The sequence below is a fragment of the Bubalus bubalis genome, chromosome 6, assembly GCF_019923935.1.
Source record: "Bubalus bubalis isolate 160015118507 breed Murrah chromosome 6, NDDB_SH_1, whole genome shotgun sequence".
Lineage (NCBI taxonomy): Eukaryota > Metazoa > Chordata > Mammalia > Artiodactyla > Bovidae > Bubalus > Bubalus bubalis.
The window spans coordinates 105,168,087-105,189,937 of NC_059162.1; the positions used below are offsets into that span (position 1 = coordinate 105,168,087).

At 51.5% G+C, this 21,851-nt stretch overlaps 1 protein-coding gene across 1 annotated transcript in view; it reads left to right on the top strand.

The window, feature by feature from the left end:
- Positions 1–21,851, top strand: part of RIMS3 (regulating synaptic membrane exocytosis 3) — a gene marked incomplete in the record, with an annotated part of 40,618 nt that overhangs the window by 2,777 nt on the left and 15,990 nt on the right. The window contains 3 exon segments of the mRNA XM_045166181.1: positions 13,934–14,106; positions 18,976–19,144; positions 19,511–19,758. Coding sequence (XP_045022116.1) covers positions 19,542–19,758 — 217 coding nt within the window.

A 21,851-nucleotide genomic window follows, 5' to 3' on the forward strand; every position in this document is an offset into this window, starting at 1 on the left:
AGGCAGAGAGGACTCCAGGTTCTTGGGCACCAGAGAGACCTGGGTTCAGGACCCACATCCTCCACTTCAGCCTCTGTTACACTTCAGGACTCAGACGTCTCTGGAAAATATACTGCCCCACCCCATCTAGAAGATGCTTGGTGGATTCAGTGTAACTGGATGAACAGTCCGTAGCCCAGGACTGAGGGACGGAAGGTGCAGGCTATGTGATGATTCTCTTGCCTTTGTAAATTTGGGCTTCTCACACCTTGAGTTCAGGAAGCCTGGACAAGAAAAGGAGGGTTGGGGAGGCGTGGGGGGAAGGGGAGAAAGAGCACAGGGCTCTTCTGCATCTGTCGCAGGACACCTGATGCTCTCAGCTCTGTGTGTCGGGCAGCTCCTGCCTCCATGGGGTGGGCATTCTAGCCGGGAGACGGCCCAGAGCAGGTAATAACACATGTGACATGTGTTGGAAAAAAAGAGATGCAGGGAGGCTAGCATGACAAGGAGTCGAGGAGGCAGAGGAGGAGGAAACTGGGTGTGCTAAGGCTTTGATGTTGCGGAAACAGGCCTGGCATGGTGGGGAGGGCAGCAGAGGGGAGGAGGGGGAGCAAGGGGGCAGGAGTCAGCACAGTCAGGCCAGACCTCCTGGTCTGTCTAGCAGGACACTAAAGACTTGGGAATTATCCTGAAGCCGATGGCAGCCTCCAAAGATTCTGAAGCAGAAAGGGCAAGGGCTGATTTCCAGAGCGTGCGGGCTGGGGTCTGTGGCCCTCAGGCAGAGCCTTCTCCGGGGTGACCTTCTGCCCTCTCATACCCCTTCCCTGCGCAGCAGCCTGGGTGCCCAGGGGGCAGGTTGTTTATGCGACTCATTCCGGGGGGAAGGAGGCCAGTCCCAGTCCCTTCAGCTCCCTCTCTCTGGGCCTTGTTGACGAAGTTTATCTCTTGGGCCCATGTTCTCCCAACCTCCCTGGGGAACCAGAGCATAAGAGGCAGGGATTTGGCACCAGGCAGGCATATATTCACATCCCAGCTCTGCAGTTCATGGGGGTGGGGAACCTCTGGCAAGGCACACCTGTCTCTGATCTTCAGTATCCTCGGCTATGTTGATGTTATGTATCCATAGGAAGGATAAAATGAAATTCCAGATGGAAATCACAAAACCCTATTGTGATGTCAGTTGGCATTTTAACTCTCTTGCATTGAGGCTGACCCCGAATCCAGGCCAGGCCCTGGGCTGGCAGAGGGTGGGGGCAGGGCTGGATTCACCAGTCTGTGGTTGCACAGAGCAACCCGTGCTTGGAAGAACCCTGCACTTCATTTAATGTTTGGCTGTCACCATCTTGCAATTCTTAATAATTTTGAACAAGGGGGCTTGCTCTTTCATTTAGCCCTGGGCCCTGCGTATTATATGGCCCCACAAACTAGGTTGGAATAGGAAGAGGCAGGGAGCAATGCAGACTGCAAAGAGTCCCCAAATGGAGGAGGTGTGAGGTGGAGGGCATGACTAACTGTCCCAAGGTGGGTGGGATGTTAATAATAGTAACATTTATTTAGTGCTTACTGTGTGCTAGGTTCTCTGCTAAGCACTTGACATCTTCATCTTCAAACAGCCCTATGGAATAGGTAGGAAGATTATTGCCCTTGTATAGATGGTGAGAGTGAGAGTCAGCTTCTTGGCCAAAGTCACACAGCCATCAGGTGACAGATCTGGGGTTCCAGCCCCGGGTTGTCAGATGGGAGAGCACATGCCTGGACCAGGGAGGTCTTCCCCAGGATGAGCCGGGTCTGCAGGGTAACTTGGAGTTTGCCAAGAAGGAAGGAGGTGTGTGGGGAAGGGAGGGCTGTCTCAGCCGGGAAGTGCCTGTGCCTAGAAGTGATACTTGGCTAGGAGAGATGGAACTGAAGCCAGATGCCTCCCAGGGTTGGGAGGTGGCCTTTGGATTTCACAGTTCTGATTTCCCAAGCTCAGAGCTTCTGGTCCCTCTGCTCCTGGGCCCTGCTGTGACCACGATTCCTCATAGCTGTCCTGTACCGCCCACTCTCCCCCTACTCCCGGGTAATCTCCTTGATTTGACTTTAATCTCTTCTGGGCTCAAGACCTGTATGACGACTTCATGGACCACATTTAGATATCTCACCATCAGTCTCAGGTGGAAACTCAGGCCCCAGCTCCGCCTGCTGGCACCTGCTCTGCCTCGTGTCCCCAGCTCGTCTCTGCCACCACCAGCCACCCACTTGCTCAAGCTGGAGAGCTGGAAGTCCTCCTGGACACCTCCCTCTCCTTCACCCCCACATTCCACAGCCAGTCCTTAGCAAGTGCTGTTGGTTCTCCTGACTCCCTCCACATTCCGTCATCTTTCTCTCTGTCCACTGCCCCTCTCCAGCCCAGCCTCGCCTCGGCTCTCAACCTGGACCACAGTGACGGCCTCCTAAACCGGTCTCCTGATGTTTCTGTTCTTGCCCGGCTTCATTTCATGTTTCACACTATAGTCAGAGTGATCTTCAAAAGATAAATGTTTGATTGTGTCATTTCCCTGCTTAAGACCCTTCCAAGATTTCTTGGAATAAAAGCCAGACTGACGTAGTCTGCAAGGCCCTGTGGAATCTGGTCCTCGCCTACCTTTTTGGATCGTCTGTACCATTCGCCCTCTCCCTCGGCTGTTGTCCCCTCATTCTGGAATACCCTCCCCTTCCTTATCTATCTCCTTCAGATAACCAGCTCAAACATAATTTCTGCTGAGAAGCCTAAACCAGAAACTAAACATCAGCCCCCTCCATAGGACCCTGTACTTCTTCACGACACTCATCACACCTGACCCGCTTTTCTTCGTCCCTCTTTCTCGCTAGACTATGGACTCTGTGGGATCAGGAATCTAGTTTTGCCTGGTCCTTGTGCATAGTAGGTAAACAGTGAGTTGTTCTATGAATGAAAGGATTAGATGAATCGTTGCTGCAGCATCCTAACTGGCCTCTCTGCCTCCAGGCTTGCTTTCTCCAGGCCTTTCTCTGTCCAACCCCAGAGCGATCTTCCCAAAACACAGAACTGACCCTGTCACCCACTGCTACTTAAAATACTTCGATAGCTCCCCATTGAGGGCAGGAAGTGCCTTGGCTTTTTAGCATGGGATTCAAAGCCCTTTATGATCTGTACCCCCTCCAGCCTCGTCTCCCCTCTTACCCCCTCCCCACACTTTGAACTCCTGGTCCTCTAACACATCCGGCTGTTCTGTGCCTCTGTGCCTCTGCCCTTGTAGTTCCCTCTGCCCAGAACGCCTCCCCACCTCTGCTTTGTCTCCCTGGAGAACATCCTTCATTCTTCAAAATCAAGCTTAGCTGCTTCTTTTGCTGTGAAGCCTCCCAGGAACCCTCCCAGCCCTTCCTGAGCCAAGTCCCCCACCCCCACCCCCACCTCAGTCATATCTGCACAGAGTCTACATCTTTTCTTCCTTGTCTCCTGTGAAACTGAGCTCTTCCGGTGCAGGCATAGTGATTGTTCATCTTTGTGCCTCCGGATTCCAGCTTCTCCCCTGTCCTTAATTAGGTCTTTGCTTATATACAGAAACCCACTCAAACCAGCCTCAGTAATAAAGAAGGGTTTCTTATGAGGACGCAAGGGGTTCCTGGGAACTGAGGAGTAGGAAAATCATTAGCTTCTAGAAGGTAAGACCTGTTGGCCAAGAGAAATTGAAGGAACTGATTTCTGTGCCTTGTTGACTGCCTTCACCTTTCTCTCTCCATCTACTGGGTTTGCTCTGCTTTTCCAGACATGGGGGCCACCTATAGTTCCTGTATTTCATCCCTCAGTTCCAGCTACATTCAGAGATAGAACCCAGGGCTTGGCAGATCCAAGTCCAGACTCCCAGGAGAGGATCTGATTGGCTCTGGGGAGGTCAGGTGCCCACCTTGGTCCAATCAACTGCAGCCTGCTGGGAAGGATCACAAAGTCAGACACGTAGACACGACTCTTGTTTGTCAGTTATCTGGGCAAGTACTTCAAGAGACATCTGCTGTAATCCTTACAGTGCCAGGTGGGCCTGGCCCCAGCCTTCTACCTGGTAGTACCTGGAGAAAACAGACCTAGCATTTTGACTGTAAGGGGAATCTTTTCCTGAGGCAGTGGCAGTACCCAGGGCAGGAACTGAGGAACCCGTCAAATGTCATTCAGAGGCCTGAACAGAGAGTTAAGGAGGTGAGACCCTGATTTTCTCACCTCTCTTTAGAGAGAGAGGCTTGAGAAGGGCGTGAGCAGTCAGGACAGTTCTCTCTGCCAGAATCGTATTCATCTCCTAGAACTCAACTCATTTCCTCCCCTCAGTGAAGCACCATGCATGCCTTTATTTCTCCCCATCAGGCACTCTTTACCTGTATTATTTCTAGTCTTCTACTTCCCTAGTAATAAGCAGTTTTTGAGCACCCTCTCTGTACCAGACTCTATACACATGCATTATTGTTATTTAAATTTGTAAAAAAATTATTTTGGCTGTGCTGGGTCTTTGTTGCTGTTCGGGCTTTTCTCTAGTTGCAGCGAGTTGGAACTACTCTCTGGTTGCAGTGCTTGGGCTTCTCATTGCAGTGGCTTCTCTTATTGTGGATCATGGGCGGTAGGGTGCAGGGGCTTCAGTAGCTGGGGCATGTGGCTCAGTAGTTGAGGTTCCTGGGCTCTAGAGCACAGACGTATAGTGGTACCTGGACATAGTTGCTCTTGGGCATGTGGACTCAAACTCCCTAGTGTCTCCTGCCTTGAGATTCTTTACCACTGAGCCACCAAGGAAGCCCCACATGTATTATTTCATTTAATCCTCATACCCTATAAGACAGGTACTATTATTATTCACATTTATTTTTTAAAGTATTCATCTATTTATTTAGCTGATCCGGGTCTTTGTTGTGGCATGCAGGATCTTCTGTCTTTGTTGCACCATTTGGGATCTTTGGTTGCAGCCTGTGGAATCTAGTTCCCTGACCAGAATCAAACCCAGACCCCCTGAAACTGGGAGCACAGAGTCTTAGCCATGGACCACCAGGAAAGTCTCTGTGATAACATTTTAAAGACAAGGAAACTGAGGTTCAGAGAAGTGACATTTACAGGCTAGGGACAGACAGCAGTGTGTGACTCCCAAGGAACAGTTCTTAACCTTAGCTCCTTACTCACTTGCCCTTTGCCTTTCAGGATCGTTTGGGCCTCACAGGCAGACACCAGGTTACCATGTCTGCTCCCTACTGCCCAGCATGGGGCCAGCCCAGAGCAAGGGCTCTCAACTGTGGGGTGGAAGGATGCAGGCAGGGTAGAAAAAGCATCTGCCTAGGAGTTGAGGGGCTCCTCCGTGTGGACCTACTCCATATAGCTGTGTCTCTGGGATTCTTTTAACCTTTCAGAACCTCATTTTCTCATTCAGAAATGGGCATGGTCATCCCTGCTGTGAGGCTTGTATTAGATAGTAGGTGTAAGAACAATTCGTAAATAGGAGAGAACCTAGCAATTTTTAAGGATTGTTATTACCAGAATGGAATGTGGCAACAGGGCGCCAGCTGGCCTCTGTGCCGTCCAAACTCCTGCAGGCGGCAGGCAGGCCTAGAGCTTCCTTCTCAACATGGGCCTGCTACCATCAGAGAGAACTGAGATGGCTTTCAGTGGCTCACGGGCGTGTTACTGCCCGCCCTTGGCTCGCATACTGAGAAAATTGGTTCCCTTTCAACCCTATCAAGTCCACGGTTGTCCCATAGAGAAAGTGCCTTGGTGATGTGTCTTTAACAACTTTCCAACACCTGCTGCCCTCCCCTTTAAACAGAGATATTGGGGATTCCCTGGCAGTCCAGAGGTTAGGACTCGGTCCTTTCCCTGCAGGGATCTGGGTTCAATCCCTGGCTGGGGAACCAAGATCCTGCAAACTATGTGGCATAGTAAAAAAACAAAAAAACCCTGCAGAGATCTTGACTGGCAGCTCTGTGTAGCTAAATTTTAATAATATATCTTTGTTTTCACTGTATTTATTTTACTGTGATTTTCTATTTATTAAAATTGGTATTGGCTTTCCGTATAGAGTAGTCATGCAAAATTTCTATTTAAAATAAATGCATTTACGTTAATAGTGTCAATTTCAAGAAAATAAATAATGAGCCATATGGGGGTATGGAGATTTGGCATAAATCACTGAGGGACACACAGTGTTATGTAGACAGTGCAAGACTGGGAAGTTGTCCAGAGACATCAAGTATGTGGACCTGGATAATCTTTAAGCTCCCTTCCATCTGCCTGGAGAATTTAGGAGTGTCTTGTACTGTACCAGCCTACTCCCTTCTCACACCGTGCCCTGGCATGGAGTGCTTTCAGAGAATCCTGCCACGATTGTCGTGTGGATAGAAGAACGTGGGCCACTGTCTTCCACCTTGCTTGAGAGGGGGACTCTTGGAGTTGGGGTGTCTGGATGGGTGTCCCTCGCCTCTGAGCAGGACTTGGGAAACTGCTGGGGGGAGCAGGAGCTGCAGACTCCACAGTCCGCCCGATCTCCATGCACAAGACAGGCCTCAAGTCCTCCCAGAGGGCTGGAGTCCCAGACAGCGCTGAGTCCACGGATGAGGGTGAGGCTGTCCCCAAAGCTTAGGGCCCAGCCACAGCAAAGCCAGGAGGCTTTGGGGTCTCAAAGGCCCTGTTCTGCTTGCTGTCCCCTTTCCCACCTCTTTGTGCCGCTGAACTCCTGCCCCTGGGGATTGGACAGTGACCTTGAAGGGCCCCTCAGAGGACACAGAGGATGTATCCTTAGGGCTCAAGACCAAGGCCAGGTGGGCAGGAGGGAAGGCCTGCCTGCTCCTCCCCATTCCTGTGCTCTCAGTGGGAGGGCAGGCCTGGGCTCCAGGAGGGTGGGGGGCCTGGGAAGTGTGGGCCATGTGCTTGTGCATCCACAGCAAATGTCTAAGGGTCTCTGTGAAGGCATATATTGTGTGTGTGTGTTTGAGAGAGAGAGTTTGTAATATATGTGTGCATGGTGAATGGACCTCTGAGTGGTAGTCTGAGGGTCTGTGTGGGGAGGCTCTGTGCGTCGTGTGAGTGTGCGTGTGAATGGCAGGGTGTATTCTGTGTGATGTGCTTGTGGGTCTGTGGTGAATGTGCCTGTGTGTACTGTGTGTCTGTGAGGCATCTGGTGTGTGTATGTGTGTGTGCTGTGTGTCTAGGTTGCTTGCGTGCTGGGTGTGGTGTGTGTCTGTTTTGTGTACGTCCTAATCTTTGTAGAGTGCGTGTCTGGCTGTGTGGTGTGTCTAAGTGGCTGCGTGCAAGCATGTGGCATGCACTTGGGGCTTTGTGCCTCAGAGAGGGTGCGGGGCCGGGGTTGCGGGGCGGGGAGGCGGAGGGCTTTGAGGGCGGTGTCTGTCTGGGCTGGGCCCGCGAGGATTGCTGGCTTCCCTGGGAGGGTCCCTAGGGCAGGAGGCGGGCGCAGGCGGCGCCTTCCGGCTCAGAGCGGGTCTGGTAACCGGAGCCCCTTACTCCATGAAATATTGATCCGACCTAGCTGTGGCCCTGACCAAATAGGGCCAGGCGAGCAGGGAGCGCGCGGTGGGGGTGGTGGGTGGGGGTGGGAGTGGCGGCGCTGTCCGTGGTGCTGCCGCGTCCCTGGCGGGGGCGTCAGCTCTCAGGCTGAAGCGGGGCTGGGAGAGGGAGAGATTTCTCTATTCACCCACATCCTTAGCGGGGCTTCTGCTTCTGAGGCTGAGCTAGTCTGTCCCTATCACCTGTCAGTTCCACCACCCCTTCTAGGAAGGGAGGACAGGGACCAAATGAATATTTGGGGGGATCCAGTATCCCCCAGGGCTAAGGTTTGCCTGGGACAGTCTTAAGTTACTGTGGTGTGATTGTTAGTAGTGTCTCTGCTCACTCTTAGAGAGAGTCCTAATTGGATGATAAATTGTGCTGCCCAGAAATAGACTTTGCTCCAAAGACCTCTTCCTCCAGTTGTCTGCTCTGGCCCCGGGCATTCGGTAGTTGGTGGATGTGCAGGTTCTGTGGGTTGGCCATACTGTCTTTCTTGTGCATGGGCTGAGCCGGAATAAGGGCTTGGGAGCCCCAGGCCCCTTGGCAACCTGCTGCAACTCAGACCTTCCCCAGGGAATCCAGCTCCCTTCTCCACTAGTCCAAATTCTGCTTTCCATTCAAGCTGTGCTCTTGCTCTGGGCTTCCTTTGCCCTCCTGCATCCTGAGCTACGCAGGCCTCTCCTTGGTCTCCATGTCAGGGTGTGGTCGGGTCTTCAGATTGGTCATCCTTGTACTCGTGACATTTTCTCTGAGTTCTCCTACCCTGACTTGCTGACTTTCCCTCCTTTGGTGGATGTCGTTTTCCTCCTCCCCCTAACTGTGGGCATTACCTCTCACTCTTTCCTCACCCTCCTCTGAGCATTCTCCTTCCTTTCCACACCCCACTTTTCCCTCTGGGGTACACACCCAAATCCTTCCCACCCACTCTGATCTCCTGAACTCCAGGGTATCTGCTTACCTGCCCAACACCTCCATGGGGGAATTGCAAAATTATCTCAGACTCATCATATCCAAAATGGGCACTCATGTTTCCTTTAAGCCAGCTTTTCCCTCCAGGACCACGTGCTCTGCTGGTGGCACCTGTCAGCCCCCACCCTTCCTGTAAATCATGCTGGATTCTGCTTTTTTCCCTTCCCCCAACTTTGTCCCATCACCAACTCCAGGCAGTCCCCTGAGCCCTTCCACGACTCCTGCACCCCTTTTCTCTTTCTACCAACACTGTCTGAAGCAGTGCAGCCCTTCTTATGTGCCTCCTGACTGCTCTTCCAGCCATCAGGCTTTCTTCTGATTCTGCCCTGTGTCCGATTGATCTTTGTAAAATGTTACATCTAAGCCATGTCAGATTTCACTCCCTGCAGGATTAAAGCCAACCTTCTCAGCCCTGCATTCAGAGCCCTTTCTGGGCTGTTCCCAGCCTACGTTCCCAGCTGTCTCTTCCGCAGCTGCACCCACCTCCTGCTTCAACTGCACTGCTCTGTTCACCAGCCTCTGAACATACCATTCCTCCTCTAGTCCTTCCCAGCTAGTTTCCACCTCTTTCTTCTTCAAATTGCACCTATCTCTTGAGGTGTTCTGCAGTGAATTGATCCATGATGCCTGCTCTGGTCTTCCCATCCTAAAGAGTTCACTCTTTCTGCAGAGCAGCCAGGGTATTTTTATCTTTACCTCTTGGTGCTTTGGGTGGTCCTCCAACTAACTTTGTGGTATCATCTGAGGGCTTGTTTGAAATGCAAAAACTCAAGCTCCACCTTTCTGTGACCCCTGGAATGAGAATCTGTGTTTCAACCTGATTCCCAGGTGATTTCTGTACACATTTAAGCTTGCGAAGCTCTGGACCAGTGTGTCCACTGAGGGCAGCATCTTGCTTCTGTTTGGGAGTGGCCTTCAGCTCCAGGGTGTTTTCTAGTGGGATGCTTAAGGACCAAGTCTCGCAGCCCCTTTCAGGCAATAGCAGCCACATCCGGCCACGAGCTGTGAGACGGATTGGGTAATGGAGATGGCCAGGAAGCATGTGCACTCTGCCTGGATGTTTTCCCCTGAAATCTATGCCCTGCAAGGCCCCAGAGCTCAAGCTGTAAATCTGACTCCAGAAGGCACTCCTGTGACATGAGAAGAAATCAATTAATCAATAAAAAGACAGTTACCAAGAGAGCAGAACTTTTCCCTGTTCACAACACATACGCTGGTGGAAATGTCTGTTATTTTAATATATGTTTTGAAACAAAAAATATGTATTTTCACTTTTTCTTTATGAGAGCATTAATACGGTTTCTAAAGTAGTAACTCTAGAAAACACAATATGTCACATGAAGAAAATAAAAATGACTCACAATTCTACTATCCAGCTATAAATACTATTTTTTATGTTAATGCTTATTTTAGGTCACCATGCATTCATTCAACAAATATTTACAGAGTCCTACTGTGTGCCAGGCACTGGGGGGTTCTGGATGCAGAAGATGGCATGGTTTCTCTTTCTAAGCAACACACAGCCGGGGCAGGGGGTGGGGGTGGCAGGCATCGTGTGGGAGGCAGGCACCGATCAAGATAAGACAAGCAGTGTATTCATTTCCTAGGACCAGCTGTAACAAAGTGCCACAGAGCAGGTGGCCTAAAACAACAGAAGTTTATTGTGTCACAGTTCTGGAGGCTGGAAATCTAAAATCAAGGTGTCAGCAGGGTTGGTTCCTTCCAAGGGAGGCTGTCCCATGGCTCCCTCCTGGCTTCTGGTGACAGCTGGCAATGCTTGGTATTCCTTGGCTTGTTGCTCTGTCTCCCTAGTCTCTGCCTTCATCATTACAGGGATTCTTTCTGTGGTGTATCTCTGTCTTCCCGTAGCCATAGTCTTATAAGTCCTTCTGGATTAGGGACCCACCCTCTTTCAGGATGACCTCAGTTTGGCTAACCACATCTGCCATCTGCAGCAACTCTATTTCCAACAAGGTCTGAGGTACCAGGGGTTAGGGTTTTAAACTTAGCTTTTTTTTAGAGGGTGGGGGGAAACAGAATTCAACCCATAACAGGCAAAGACAGTATAGGGTGTGGGGGAGCACGACAGGGAGTCTAACCTTGTCTGGAAAGACTCTCCCAGGATGTGACATCCAGTCAGGGGCTGAGCACTGAGTGGAGCTGAGCCAGCGGAGGTGGTGTGACAGACCGATCCCAGGTCGCCAGAACACAAGGGTGGGGACAGGCTGGAGAAGAGCATTCCAGGCTGACAGGAGGCAAAGTGGTACTTTTGAGGAATAAAAAGAATGCCAGTGTGGCTGGAATACTGAGGAAGGGCAGGAGTCCAAGAGGACCTGGGTCACTCCTCCTGTCGGCCTTGTGAGGGGTTTTCACTTTCTCCTGAAGGAAATGGAGCCGCGGGAGGCTGTCATGCAGGAGTGATTCATCCTACCTTGTGAGCCGTCTCCTCATAAGACTAAGCTGTCTGGAGCCGAGTTGTTCCTCTGTGAACCCAGTTCTGAGGGCAGATGTGTGGCCATGTCCTCAGGAGCCCCCTGGCTGAGAGAAGATACAAGGCAGCCCTGTCTGAGGAAGGGAGGCCTGGCTGTGCCCCCAGCAGCTTAGCCCAAGTAGGGAAGCCCAGCCTTTCTCTCAGGAACCTTGTCCTGAACAGGAGACCGGGCTCGCTCAGCTCTCGGTTTGTTTCACCTTGGGTCTTTGGAGTCTGGAGGACACAGGTTGGGTCCAGACACCCAACCCCCTGCCCTGCTGTGAGGACTGTGTCTAAGAATGGGTCCAGGGCAAGTGTGTGAACCATATGGGCCCCTGAGGCCAGAAGCCCTGAGGCTGGAGGATACCTGAGTCTTGCAGGGGCCGGGTGCTTAGCACCCTGCTCTCCCCAGACGATATCTTGCTGTGGCCTTTGTATCAGGACTCAGACTCAGCTCCTCCTTTACCACACCCTCAGAGGCCACACCTTTACTGCGTGTGACGGGAGAGGGGCCCAAAGCTGCTTGTCCCTCCTTGTCTGGGCTAGGTGGGCCAAGCTGGGTGGAGGAGAAGTGGGTCAGCTCCGTAGCCATGGTGACCGCAGCTGCTCCCTGCCAGCCTTCTCATCTCCTTGCCACAAACCTCATGATGAAATCCTTTGTCCGGCCTGTAGGGATGGGGGTCAGGAGGGTGAGATTGGGGGCCAAAGCGTGTATGAATGTGTATATGTGTGTGTGTGTGTGTGTGCGCAGGCTCACACAAGCACCTGCTCAGAGCTAGTGTGCATGCCTGGCCAAGGGAACCCATAGATCCAGGTAGGACACTTCCTACTTCCCTGCCCACTGAAGGGATGTAGTTCATCCTGCCTCTCTGAGCTGGGCAGGAGCCGGGGGAAGGGTGTGTGTGTGTCTGCCGGTGGCTGTCAGTGTGGCTGCTTCTGTGTGCTTTGGTGTGGATGAGTATCTTAGGTGTGTGTGTGTGCATGTCTGTGTACACAGGTGATTGTGTCTTTAAATAATATGATTTATATGGGTCTGTATGATGTGTAGTCACACATTTGAAATTCTGTGCCCTGTGTCTCTCCCTGTTACGCGTAGTGTGTGTGCAAACCTGGTTTGGAGCAGATAAAAGTCATGTAATCAGGAGAGGAGCTGGCAGAGTGCTCCCCACTCAGGCTGGTGTCCTCCCTGGGCCCAGCTCACCCTCCCCAACCATGCACCAGCTCTGTCACCTGCCTTTCTCACCCTGATGGGGGAAAGTGAAGGCTAGAAATGAGGGACCCCCCCCCACTTCTGCAGATACAGGTTTTAAAAAATTGGTTTTACGTAATGAACTGGTTCTCATTAGTTGGTAAGGCTGTACTGTGTTAAGAGGGATTCTGAGGTTAAGTCTGGCTTCTGACATGGGCACAGATTGGCCTGCGTGGTGTGGTGGGCAAGTCCTAGTGCTGGATCAAGGTTGAGGCAGGGGCCTTAAACCCAGCATCCAGCATCTGTTGAGGGGCCAGGAGCTGAGATGCTGGCAGGGAAGATCACAGCACCACATGCTAGCTCCCACCTCAGCTGAGAAGTGCAGGGACCCAGGTCTCACATTTATGCTCGACTCTGGGTGGAAGCACCCTGGGTTGCAGTGGGAGGTGATCCTTTTGGTCTCGGAGCCTTCCCATGAAGTGGTTGTACCTGGTGTGCAATCCAGACAAATAAGCACCAACACCTACGGAGTCCTTTACTGTTTACAAAGGCACGTTATGCAAAGTAATCATATGAGGGCCCAACTGAGCATGTAGCATGTACCAGTCCTTATTTTAGCAATACTTATATTTCATCTAAGAATCCTAAAGCAGGCATTATTATCTGCACTTCAGAGATGAGGAACTGTAGGCTCAGGGAAATTGCCCTGTGTCATACAGCTTGTAAGTGACAGATCTAGGTTTTGAACTAAGTCTGCCTCCAAAGCCTGTGCTCTTTTTTTTTTTTGGCTGCACAGCATTGCAGCATGTGGAAATCTTAGCTCTCTGACCAGGGATTGAATCCACTTCCCCCCACAGTGGAAGCACAGAGTCTTAACCACTGGACCACCAGGCAAAGCCTGTGCATTTAATCGCTGTGCTGAGACTTCCCTGGTAGCTCAGTAGTACCCACCTGCCAACACAGGAGACATGGGTTCCATCCCTGGTCTGGGAAGATCTCACATGCCGCCGACCCACTGAGCCCCTGCACCACAGCTACTGAGCCTGTGCTCCAGAACCTGGGAACCACAACTAAAGCCCGAGCACCCTAGAGCCTGTGCTCTACAAGAGAAGGCACCGCCATGAGAGAGTAGCCCCTGCTTGCTCCAACTAGAGAAAAGCCTGTGCAGTGACTGAGACCCAGCACAGCCAATAAATAGATAAATACATATATAAGAACTTTGCTTTAAAAAAGAAAATCACTGTACTTTCTTGCTCATTAACTCATCTGGTCTCCAGTCCAGCCCAGAGACCTGAGCTGGGTCCAGGTGGCCAGTAAACTTCATTTTATAGAAGAGGAGATGGAGGTTCAGAGAAGCTGAATGACCTGCTCAGGGTCGTACACTGCGGGCTGGAGCTGGAGCTGGGAGTCGGGCCCCCGCCCTCCAGCACCCTCTCCCCAGTACACACGCTCCTGAATGCCGGTTGTGTCACAGAGCGTCTGGGGAGGGACACAGACCCCATCGGTCAGGGGAAAGACAGGGAGAAGAGGATCTAGAACTCGTTAGCACTTGGACCTGGACGAGTCCCTTGGCATTAGCACCAGCAATTTAGCACTGAGGTCCCTAAAAGGCAGGTTAGGGGACCCAGGAGTTTAGACAGTTTTAAAGGAGGAAATAGCATCAAAGAGTTTGAATGATTGGCTCAAGAGCACACAACTATCTCCAAAGTCTATCTTTCTTACCCCACAGGCTACTGGAAGCCCTGGAGGACCGGTGTCCTCTCCAGCCCTTCCTCTAAGCTCTCCTTTTTTCTTCTAGACTCTCATCACATCACCTCCTCCTGGAAGCTCCTTTGACTGTCATCACCTCCTTTCTTGAAAACTGGTGTCTCAGAAGTTAACAGAAGACTTGCGTAAATGCCCTAGGGGTGTGCTGTTGGGAGGGGCACGCCCCCCTGTGATGGGAACACCACACTCGGATTCATCAGTTCGGTGAGTTGGGGTTTTCTCTAAGGTGAGAGGGGAGGAGGAAACACCTGACGGGTGGTACAGGACCTGGGAGTTAGGAGTCTTGGGTTAGAGCTCTGGTTTTGTTGACAGCTTTCTCTGTGACCCTGGGTGTGTGTCTCCTTCCCATTCTGAGCCTTTATTTCCTCTTCTGCAAAATGAAAGGCGTGGGTTGGAATAGGGAGGCAAATCAGTTTGACCTCATGAGCTGGTTCTCATCAGTTGGTGATGCAGCACTGTGTTAAGAATTCTGAAGTTAACTATGGCCCCAGTGAAAAGGAGAGATGGATTAGTGATGTCTAGGGAGGGGTGGTAAGAGCCTTAGTAACTTGCCATTCCTTCCAGACTAACAGTCCACCACTCTGGGACAGATTCCTTGGTATTTTCTGTTGAAAGAGTGAGTAGGTAGTTTCATCTTGGGCTTTTGGGTAGCTTTACTGACACTCACGGGCTTCCCTGGTGGCTCAAATGGTAAAGAATCTGCCTGCAATGTGGGAGATGCGGGTTTGATCCCTGGGTCAGGAAGATCCCCTGGAAAAGGAAATGTCTACCCACTCCAGTATTCTTGCCTAGAGAATTCCATGGACGGGGAGCCTGGTGGGCTACAGTCCATGGGGTTGCAAAGAGTCGGACATGACTGAGAGACTAACACTTTCTTCTTTCACTTTCACTGATGCTCAGAGAAGGTTTATTACTTGGTTAGACACATGGTCCAAAGGAGCAAGGGGCCCAGGGTGGCCAGGCAGAAACTTGAGTCCTGCTTTTGTCAGGATTCAGGGGAGGGTGTGGGGAGCCTTTAGGGTACTGAGACCCCAGGGCAGAGGTCAAACATCGAAGGCTGGAAAGAAAACACTCCTTCCTTGGGGAGCTTGGAAGGTATCTGCTGGCATGGAGCTTGGCAAGTACGGGGGACAGTGGGAAGGGACCCCTGAAGGGAATGTCCAAGCTGTCACCACAGAGGCTTCAGCAGGGGGAACTTAAGAGTGATTCTTCCATGACCTGGCAAGATCATGGGACGGTTTCCTTCCATCAGGAGCCATGACCTGGGTTGGAAAAGGGACAGTCCTGCTCGGAGGCAGGGCATTGTTGCAGTGACTTTTGCAGACATTCCTTTAGCCGTCTCTTAGGACCACCAATATGTGAAATGCTGTGTGTCAGCCCCTCTCCACTCTGCTCCCATCTCCACCTGCTGCCCTGTTCCCACCCCTGTGCCCTGATGACTTGGGGGCTGCTGTGAGCAGCACTGCCTCCCTCATAGAGGCCAGGTGGTTGGCTGCAACTGGCTCTCCATCTTGTCCATCTTGAACTAGACTGGCTGCCCAAGAAGCAACTGGAGCTCTGATTCTGAGCCTGCTGCTGCCTTGCGTGTGGAAAGGACTCAAGAGTCAGACTTTATCTGACCCTTTCGGTTTACACACAGATGAGGAACCCAGGCCCAGAGAAGGTCACACAAAGAATCTGTATATACATTATCATCCAGCCTCCTGATTCTGAACTCTCCCCAGCTGCCCTGCACTGGACTTGGGAACAGAGGTCAGGCCCTGAGACCCTGGGCCCTCTTAAACATTCAACAGCTCTCCCGGGCAGTTAAAGATGAGAACGCAGCTGTGGATGGTGCAGAGTCCTGGATGTCAAACCATCTGTTTGTCGGTTCCATTCATTATTCATGAGGAAACACGAGCCCCTGGGTTGGCAGGGTCAAGAATTTTGTCCCTTACCCTCTTTCCTTCTCTTCCCCTGTAGCACCCAGGAAGCACTTGCTTCTCCAGCCGTGTTCTGAGTGGTGTCTCTGCTGCCCCTCAGATGCTCATTGCCAACCTGGGAACCTGGGCCAGAGCAGGTTTTCGGATCACAGATACTTTGCCTGCGGTTTTCTCAGCCTGGAGATCCAGGACAAACCTGTGCAGGAGGGCTGGGCTCCCCTCTTTGGGTGAGCTCTGGGGAGAAAGGGCACGGGCTGCTGAGCGTATCTGTCTCTTTGTGAGAATAAGAGACCCAGAACAGGAGTCCAGGCCTGGCTGCTTCTTAGCTGAGTTGGATGGGCGAGGCCTTCAGTTCTCTGAGACTCATTTTTCTTATCTGGGACATGGAGATAACTGTGCATGTAACAGAAATACCCTAAGGAGTAAATTAGGTTTATGCTGTAGCCAATTCAAAGTATCAGATAAGCCCCTTCCCACCGTCCACCAGAAGACCATGCAGATACCAAACAAACACACAGACTGGCACTAGGATTGGAAACTAAAGAGGTCATCATAGACCCAAGTCCGGGGGGACTTTCCATTAGCTGCAAGGTTGATGGGAGATGGATGGAGAAATACAATCCGAGACTCTGCAGACTTCACAGGGCCAGCGAGTACAGGCCAGACAGCCACAAAGAAGGCAAGACGCGGCTTTGACTCATCCCTGCTGTCAGCCCTCATTCACCAGGCTGGCAGGAGCCATGCTGACCAGGAGCGCAGGCAGCCACGCTCAGCTGTCTGGGCCTGTCTTGCTATCCGCCTGGAGTGATGCCTTCCCTTCCCACCCCCGTTTCCCCTCCCCTTTCTGTGTCCTTTTGAAAAATCAGATTCCCTCGGGATGACGGGGCCCTGGAAGCAGGACGCCGCCCGGGGGAAAGTGCTGGGGGCCAGGACCGAACTGGGAAGGGCCAGGTGCAGAGCCCACCTGCAGCCATCCCTTCTGAACTCTGCCCAGGCCTCGGACTTCGAGGTCGACAGCAGGAGATCCCACGTCCGCACTAAACAGAACCCTGGGCGCCTGCAGTCCTGCTCCCAGCGTAGTTCCTGTGCCCCTGTGCTCTCTCCTAGCTCTCATCAGAACTGCCGCTAAACACAGAGCTGCATAGCTAGTTGCTCACTGTCTGTCTTCTCCCCTGAGCCGGAGGCTCTGGCAGGGCAGGATGCATTTGGCCCAGCTCACTGCTGCATCGTTGGCACTCAGTGTAGGCCCAGGAGTTTTAGGGGCTTGCTTTTTTCTTAATTTTATTCTCCGAGAAAAGATATTTTTCTAAAGTATATTATTAAATAAAATGATGACCCTTAGCATGAATATGAGTAATAGTTCAAACTTGGGGTCACTTGTGATGACCATTTTGTAATGTATAGAACCACCAAATCACTATGTTCTGTCCCTGGATCTAAGATAATGCTGTAGCCCTTTATGGTTCCATGTGAAAAAATGAATAGATAAAGATTTTAAATTACTTTGGTTATTTTAGGACATTATCTTGCCAATTTCTACAAGAAGCCCTGTTAGAATATTGATTGGGATCGCACTGAAACTATAGGTCAGTTTAGGGATAACTGACTTTTTTTGGGGGGAGGGATAGTTTTTAAAATTGAAGTATAGTCGATGTACAGTATTATATGTTATAGGTATACAATAAAATAATTGACAATTTTGAAAAGTAATACTCCATTTGGGCTTCCCTGGTAGTTAAGACTGCAAAGAATCTGTGTGAAATGCAGGAGACCCAGGTTCAATCCCTGGGGTGGGAAGATCCCCTGGAGAAGGGAATGGCAACCCACTCCAATATATAGTTACTATGAGTCAAGTCGCTCAGTCGTGTCCGACCCCTTGCGACCCCATGGACTGTAGCCTACCAGGCTCCTCTGTCCATGGAATTTTCGAGGCAAGAGTACTGGAGTGGGTTGCCATTTCCTTCTCCAGGGGATCTTCCCAACCCAGGGATCTAACCCAGGTCTCTTGCATAGCAGGTAGACGCTTTACCATCTGAGCCACCAGGGAAGCCCAAAGAAAAACATCAAGATGTCATGGTGGTTGTTGTTTAGTTGCTAAGTTGTGTCTGAGTCTTTCGCGACCCCATGGACTGTAGCCCACCAGGCTCGTCTGCCCATGGAATTCTCCAGATAAGAATACTGGACTGGATTGCCATTTCCTTCTCCAGGGGGTTTTTCCCAACACAGGGATCGAACCTGCCTCCCCTGCTTGGCAGGTGGATTCTTTACCACTGAGCCATCAGGGAAACCCAGTTACTATGAATTGTTGGCTACATTCCCTTTGAATATGTGTTGAATGCAGCATTAGAGAGTAAATTTGTCGACTTTGGAAAGGAATTTGGCAATGTATTCCGAGAATCAGAAATATGTTTATGCTGAGAGTGTTAGGTAGGATGCTTCTTGTTGTAACAGAGAACCCGATTCGAGCTGGCTTAAGCAATGGAAAGTACATTGTCTCACATAACTGGAAAGCCGGAGAAGCAGGGTTCCTGGGTGGTGCCTCTGTGCCGTGCCACCCTCAGCAGCACTGGCTTCATTCTAGGCTGGGTTGTCTCTCAGGGAGAGGCCTTGAGGAAGGGAAAAGAGAGACACACAGAAGAAGCACCTACCTCTCGTGTGAGCCTGGAATCCAAATCTTCCCCTTAAGTCAGATTCAACCAACTTAGTCATATGTCCACCCTTGGACCAGTAAGGGTAACCAAGGTGAATGTCGCTCACTGATTGTTTTAAACAGATCAAGATCTGCCTCTGAAACAAAGGATGGGGTGGATAAAACCAGTACGCTGCCAGGAAGCAGGAAGGGAGACGCTACCAGCGGCATTCACACTCGATAGCCCAGTCACTTCGTTTCCCCGAGTTGATCCTAAGGAAATAAGCAGATAAAAATCAGTGTACAAAGATCCTTATTGCAGTGCTGTTTAAAAGACAGGAGACAAAGGGAAAGGGAGAGAGATGAGAAAGTTGGACTTGGATGAGTTGTTATTTTTTTAAATGTGGAGAAAAGAGACTGGGAGGAAATAGGTTAAAATGCCTGTCGTGGCTGCCTCCCAGTCATGCAGTTGAGGGTGATTTTTCCTGCTTCTTTACGCTTTTCTGTCCCACTCCCTTCAAGCAGGAGGACCCCTTCGGCAGTCTGCCTGGCTAGAGCCACATTTGTTCTCTCTGCTCTCATTACTGGCTGTGAAAACAACAGTCACGCCTGCTGAATATTTAAGCTTGGCCTGACACGGTTCCAGGCACTTTCATCTGTGCTAATTTAATCCTTCCAACAATCCTATGAGGTAAGTGCTTCCGTTTCTCATTTTGCTGAGGTGTTCACTGAAACCCCGAGATGTCTGGTCACGAGGTCACACAGCTAGTATGTAGAGGCCCTTGGAATTCAAGAGTGGGTCACGTGACTGCACAGCCTCCACCTTCCCTGCCAAACCAGGTCGCTGGTCAGGGCAGCCACACGCTGACGGGAACAATCCCATTGATGGAGCCAGATTCTGTGCACACCCTTTACATGGACTTGTTCATTTAACCCTCGCGACCTCAGAGAGGCTGAGTGCCTTGCCCAAGGTCACACAGCTAGGAAGGGCTGGGGCCGAGGTCGAGTGGCCTGGGGTCTGATGCATGACCCCTTTCTCCCTCTCCCTCCCCGACAGGGTTGCCTGAGGTCCTGCCGCCCCGTGGACCATGTTTAACGGGGAGTCAGGTCCGGCCTCGGCTGCGGCCTCCAGGAATGTGGTGCGGAGCTCCAGCATCAGTGGGGAAATCTGTGGGTCCCAGCAGGCTGGGGACGGCACCGGGACCAGCACGGCCAAGAAGCGACGCAGCAGCCTCGGGGCCAAGATGGTGGCCATCGTGGGCCTGACCCAGTGGAGCAAGGGCACGCTCCAGCTCCCCCAGGCTGGTGAGGCCGTGGGCACCCCACGCTGGGGGAGGGGCACCTCGCTTTGCGGTCACAGGGCGCCTGGGGACTGTCCTCATGGCTGTACACTCCCACCCCCACAAACACTTAAGGTCGCACTACCATACACCAGGTGGTGTTCTGGGTCCAGTCTACGTCCTGACTCGTGACTCCTTATGTAACTCTCCGAGCCAGGTACTGAAGCACAGAGAAGGGAAGTAAGATGCCCTCATCTGCACAGCTAGCAGGTGCTGGAGCCTGCATTCAAACCCCAGCATCAGGCTTCTGAGCTCACGCTCCCAACTTTTATACTCTGCTGCCTCTCCACCCAGACTCACCCACTAATCAGCAATTAGTCATTATATAGCCATCGTGTTCCTAACACCGTGCTCTGACACTGCCACTTCATGGACACATCCAGGAGGTGCAGTCTCACCTGGGATGTCTGAGTTTCTTAAGTACAAGCAGCCGCGCACATATGTTACAATCCACAAGAGAGACACACACATACAAAGACACGTGCCCTGCATAGTCACATGACTAGCATGCTCGATTGCTCATAAAAGCTACCCCCACTGCCAGGAGAACACAAGACATTCGTTGACACTAAGCACGGTCACAGTAAAACCAGTTATGCAAATCATATACAGGCCTCTGTATACAGATGCACAGACCCCGATCGTGGAAGCACAGTAACATACATGCACCCTCAGTGGCCCGTGGTCACAGAAACGCATCACACGTGTGTGCACACATACCTCACGGAGCCACATTCACACACTACCTTAATAGCTACCTCCTGATAAATACATTATACTTTCCCAAACAGCTGGTTATAGAATCCCACTTATGCCCCAGACTGGTGGGTGACCCACCTCGTCACACACTGTCAGCCCTGGAGCTCACGTCACAGAGGAGCCAGCCCTCCCTCCCCATCAGGACCTCCTCCCTTGGTGGCAACAACCCAGACACCAGCTGGTTTTGTTTTAAAATCTCTTCCTGCTTATTTTGCTCAGAGTAACAACTTCCCTAAGAAACCATCAAATAGGCAGCTGGATGGGGGTGGTGAGGGGGTGGGGGCACCAGAGGATCTGGGGAGAATGAATGCTCCTCGAGACTCCCAGTTGGGGCTGGGGGTGGGGGGGATTTTTCCAGGCCTTAAAATAGATTTTTACAAAGCCCTCCACAGGAGCATGTGGGATGGTCTTTTCCAGCAATCTAGCTGCGATGTGGTTTCTGGCTCAAAGAAATGCCAGACATGGAGGGGGCTTGAGATTATTATCAGCATCCCTGGGTGGGCATGGCCCCTGTGAATGTGCCTGACACTAAGGGAGTCGGGGAGATGGGGATCTAAGAATCTAGGAGTTGGGCTAGAACAGGACCAAGGGGGTGAGATTAAGGTTGGGAGACTAGATTAGGACAGTGGAGGAGATATTGGGCCCCAGGAGGCTGGCTTTAGGAAACCAAGCCCTGCTGATCCCTGGCTGAATTGGCTGATTCAGCTTTAGACCCAAAGGTCTCTTCATGCCCAGATGCTTTGGAGAGACAGCGTTCCAAGGCCAGGGCAAGTGCCTGAGTCACTGAAAGACATGTCAGTGATGTGCCTGGGACTGTCCACCTACCCAGACTCCACAGTCAGCAGGCAGGGATAGCAGACACCAGGATGACCTCCAGCCTTGTAGAGGAACAATCAACAATGGGGTTTCTGGATCACTTGTCTCTGCAGCATGCAAGGGCATGGATGGAGGCCTGGGGAGGGGGGCAGGGGAATTGCCCACTGCCCTTTTAACTGAAGGCCTCTGTGAATCATCCAGTTGCCAAATGTCAGAGCAGAAAGGGGCCCTGGAGACCCTCTGGTCCGGTGTACTCATTTCATTGATGAGGCATCTGAGCCTGGAGAAGATAAGAACTTTAAATTGACCTTCAGAGAGAACCCTGTCATTTACTACCTGGGCAGCTTAGGCAAGCTGCTTCACCTCTGTGAGCCTGCTTCCTCATTTATAGCTTGAGGACAATAATACATGCCTTGCTGAGTTGTCCAGGGGACTGAATGAGATAGGATGTGTAGAGGTACCCCCACCTCTTGCCTGACACAT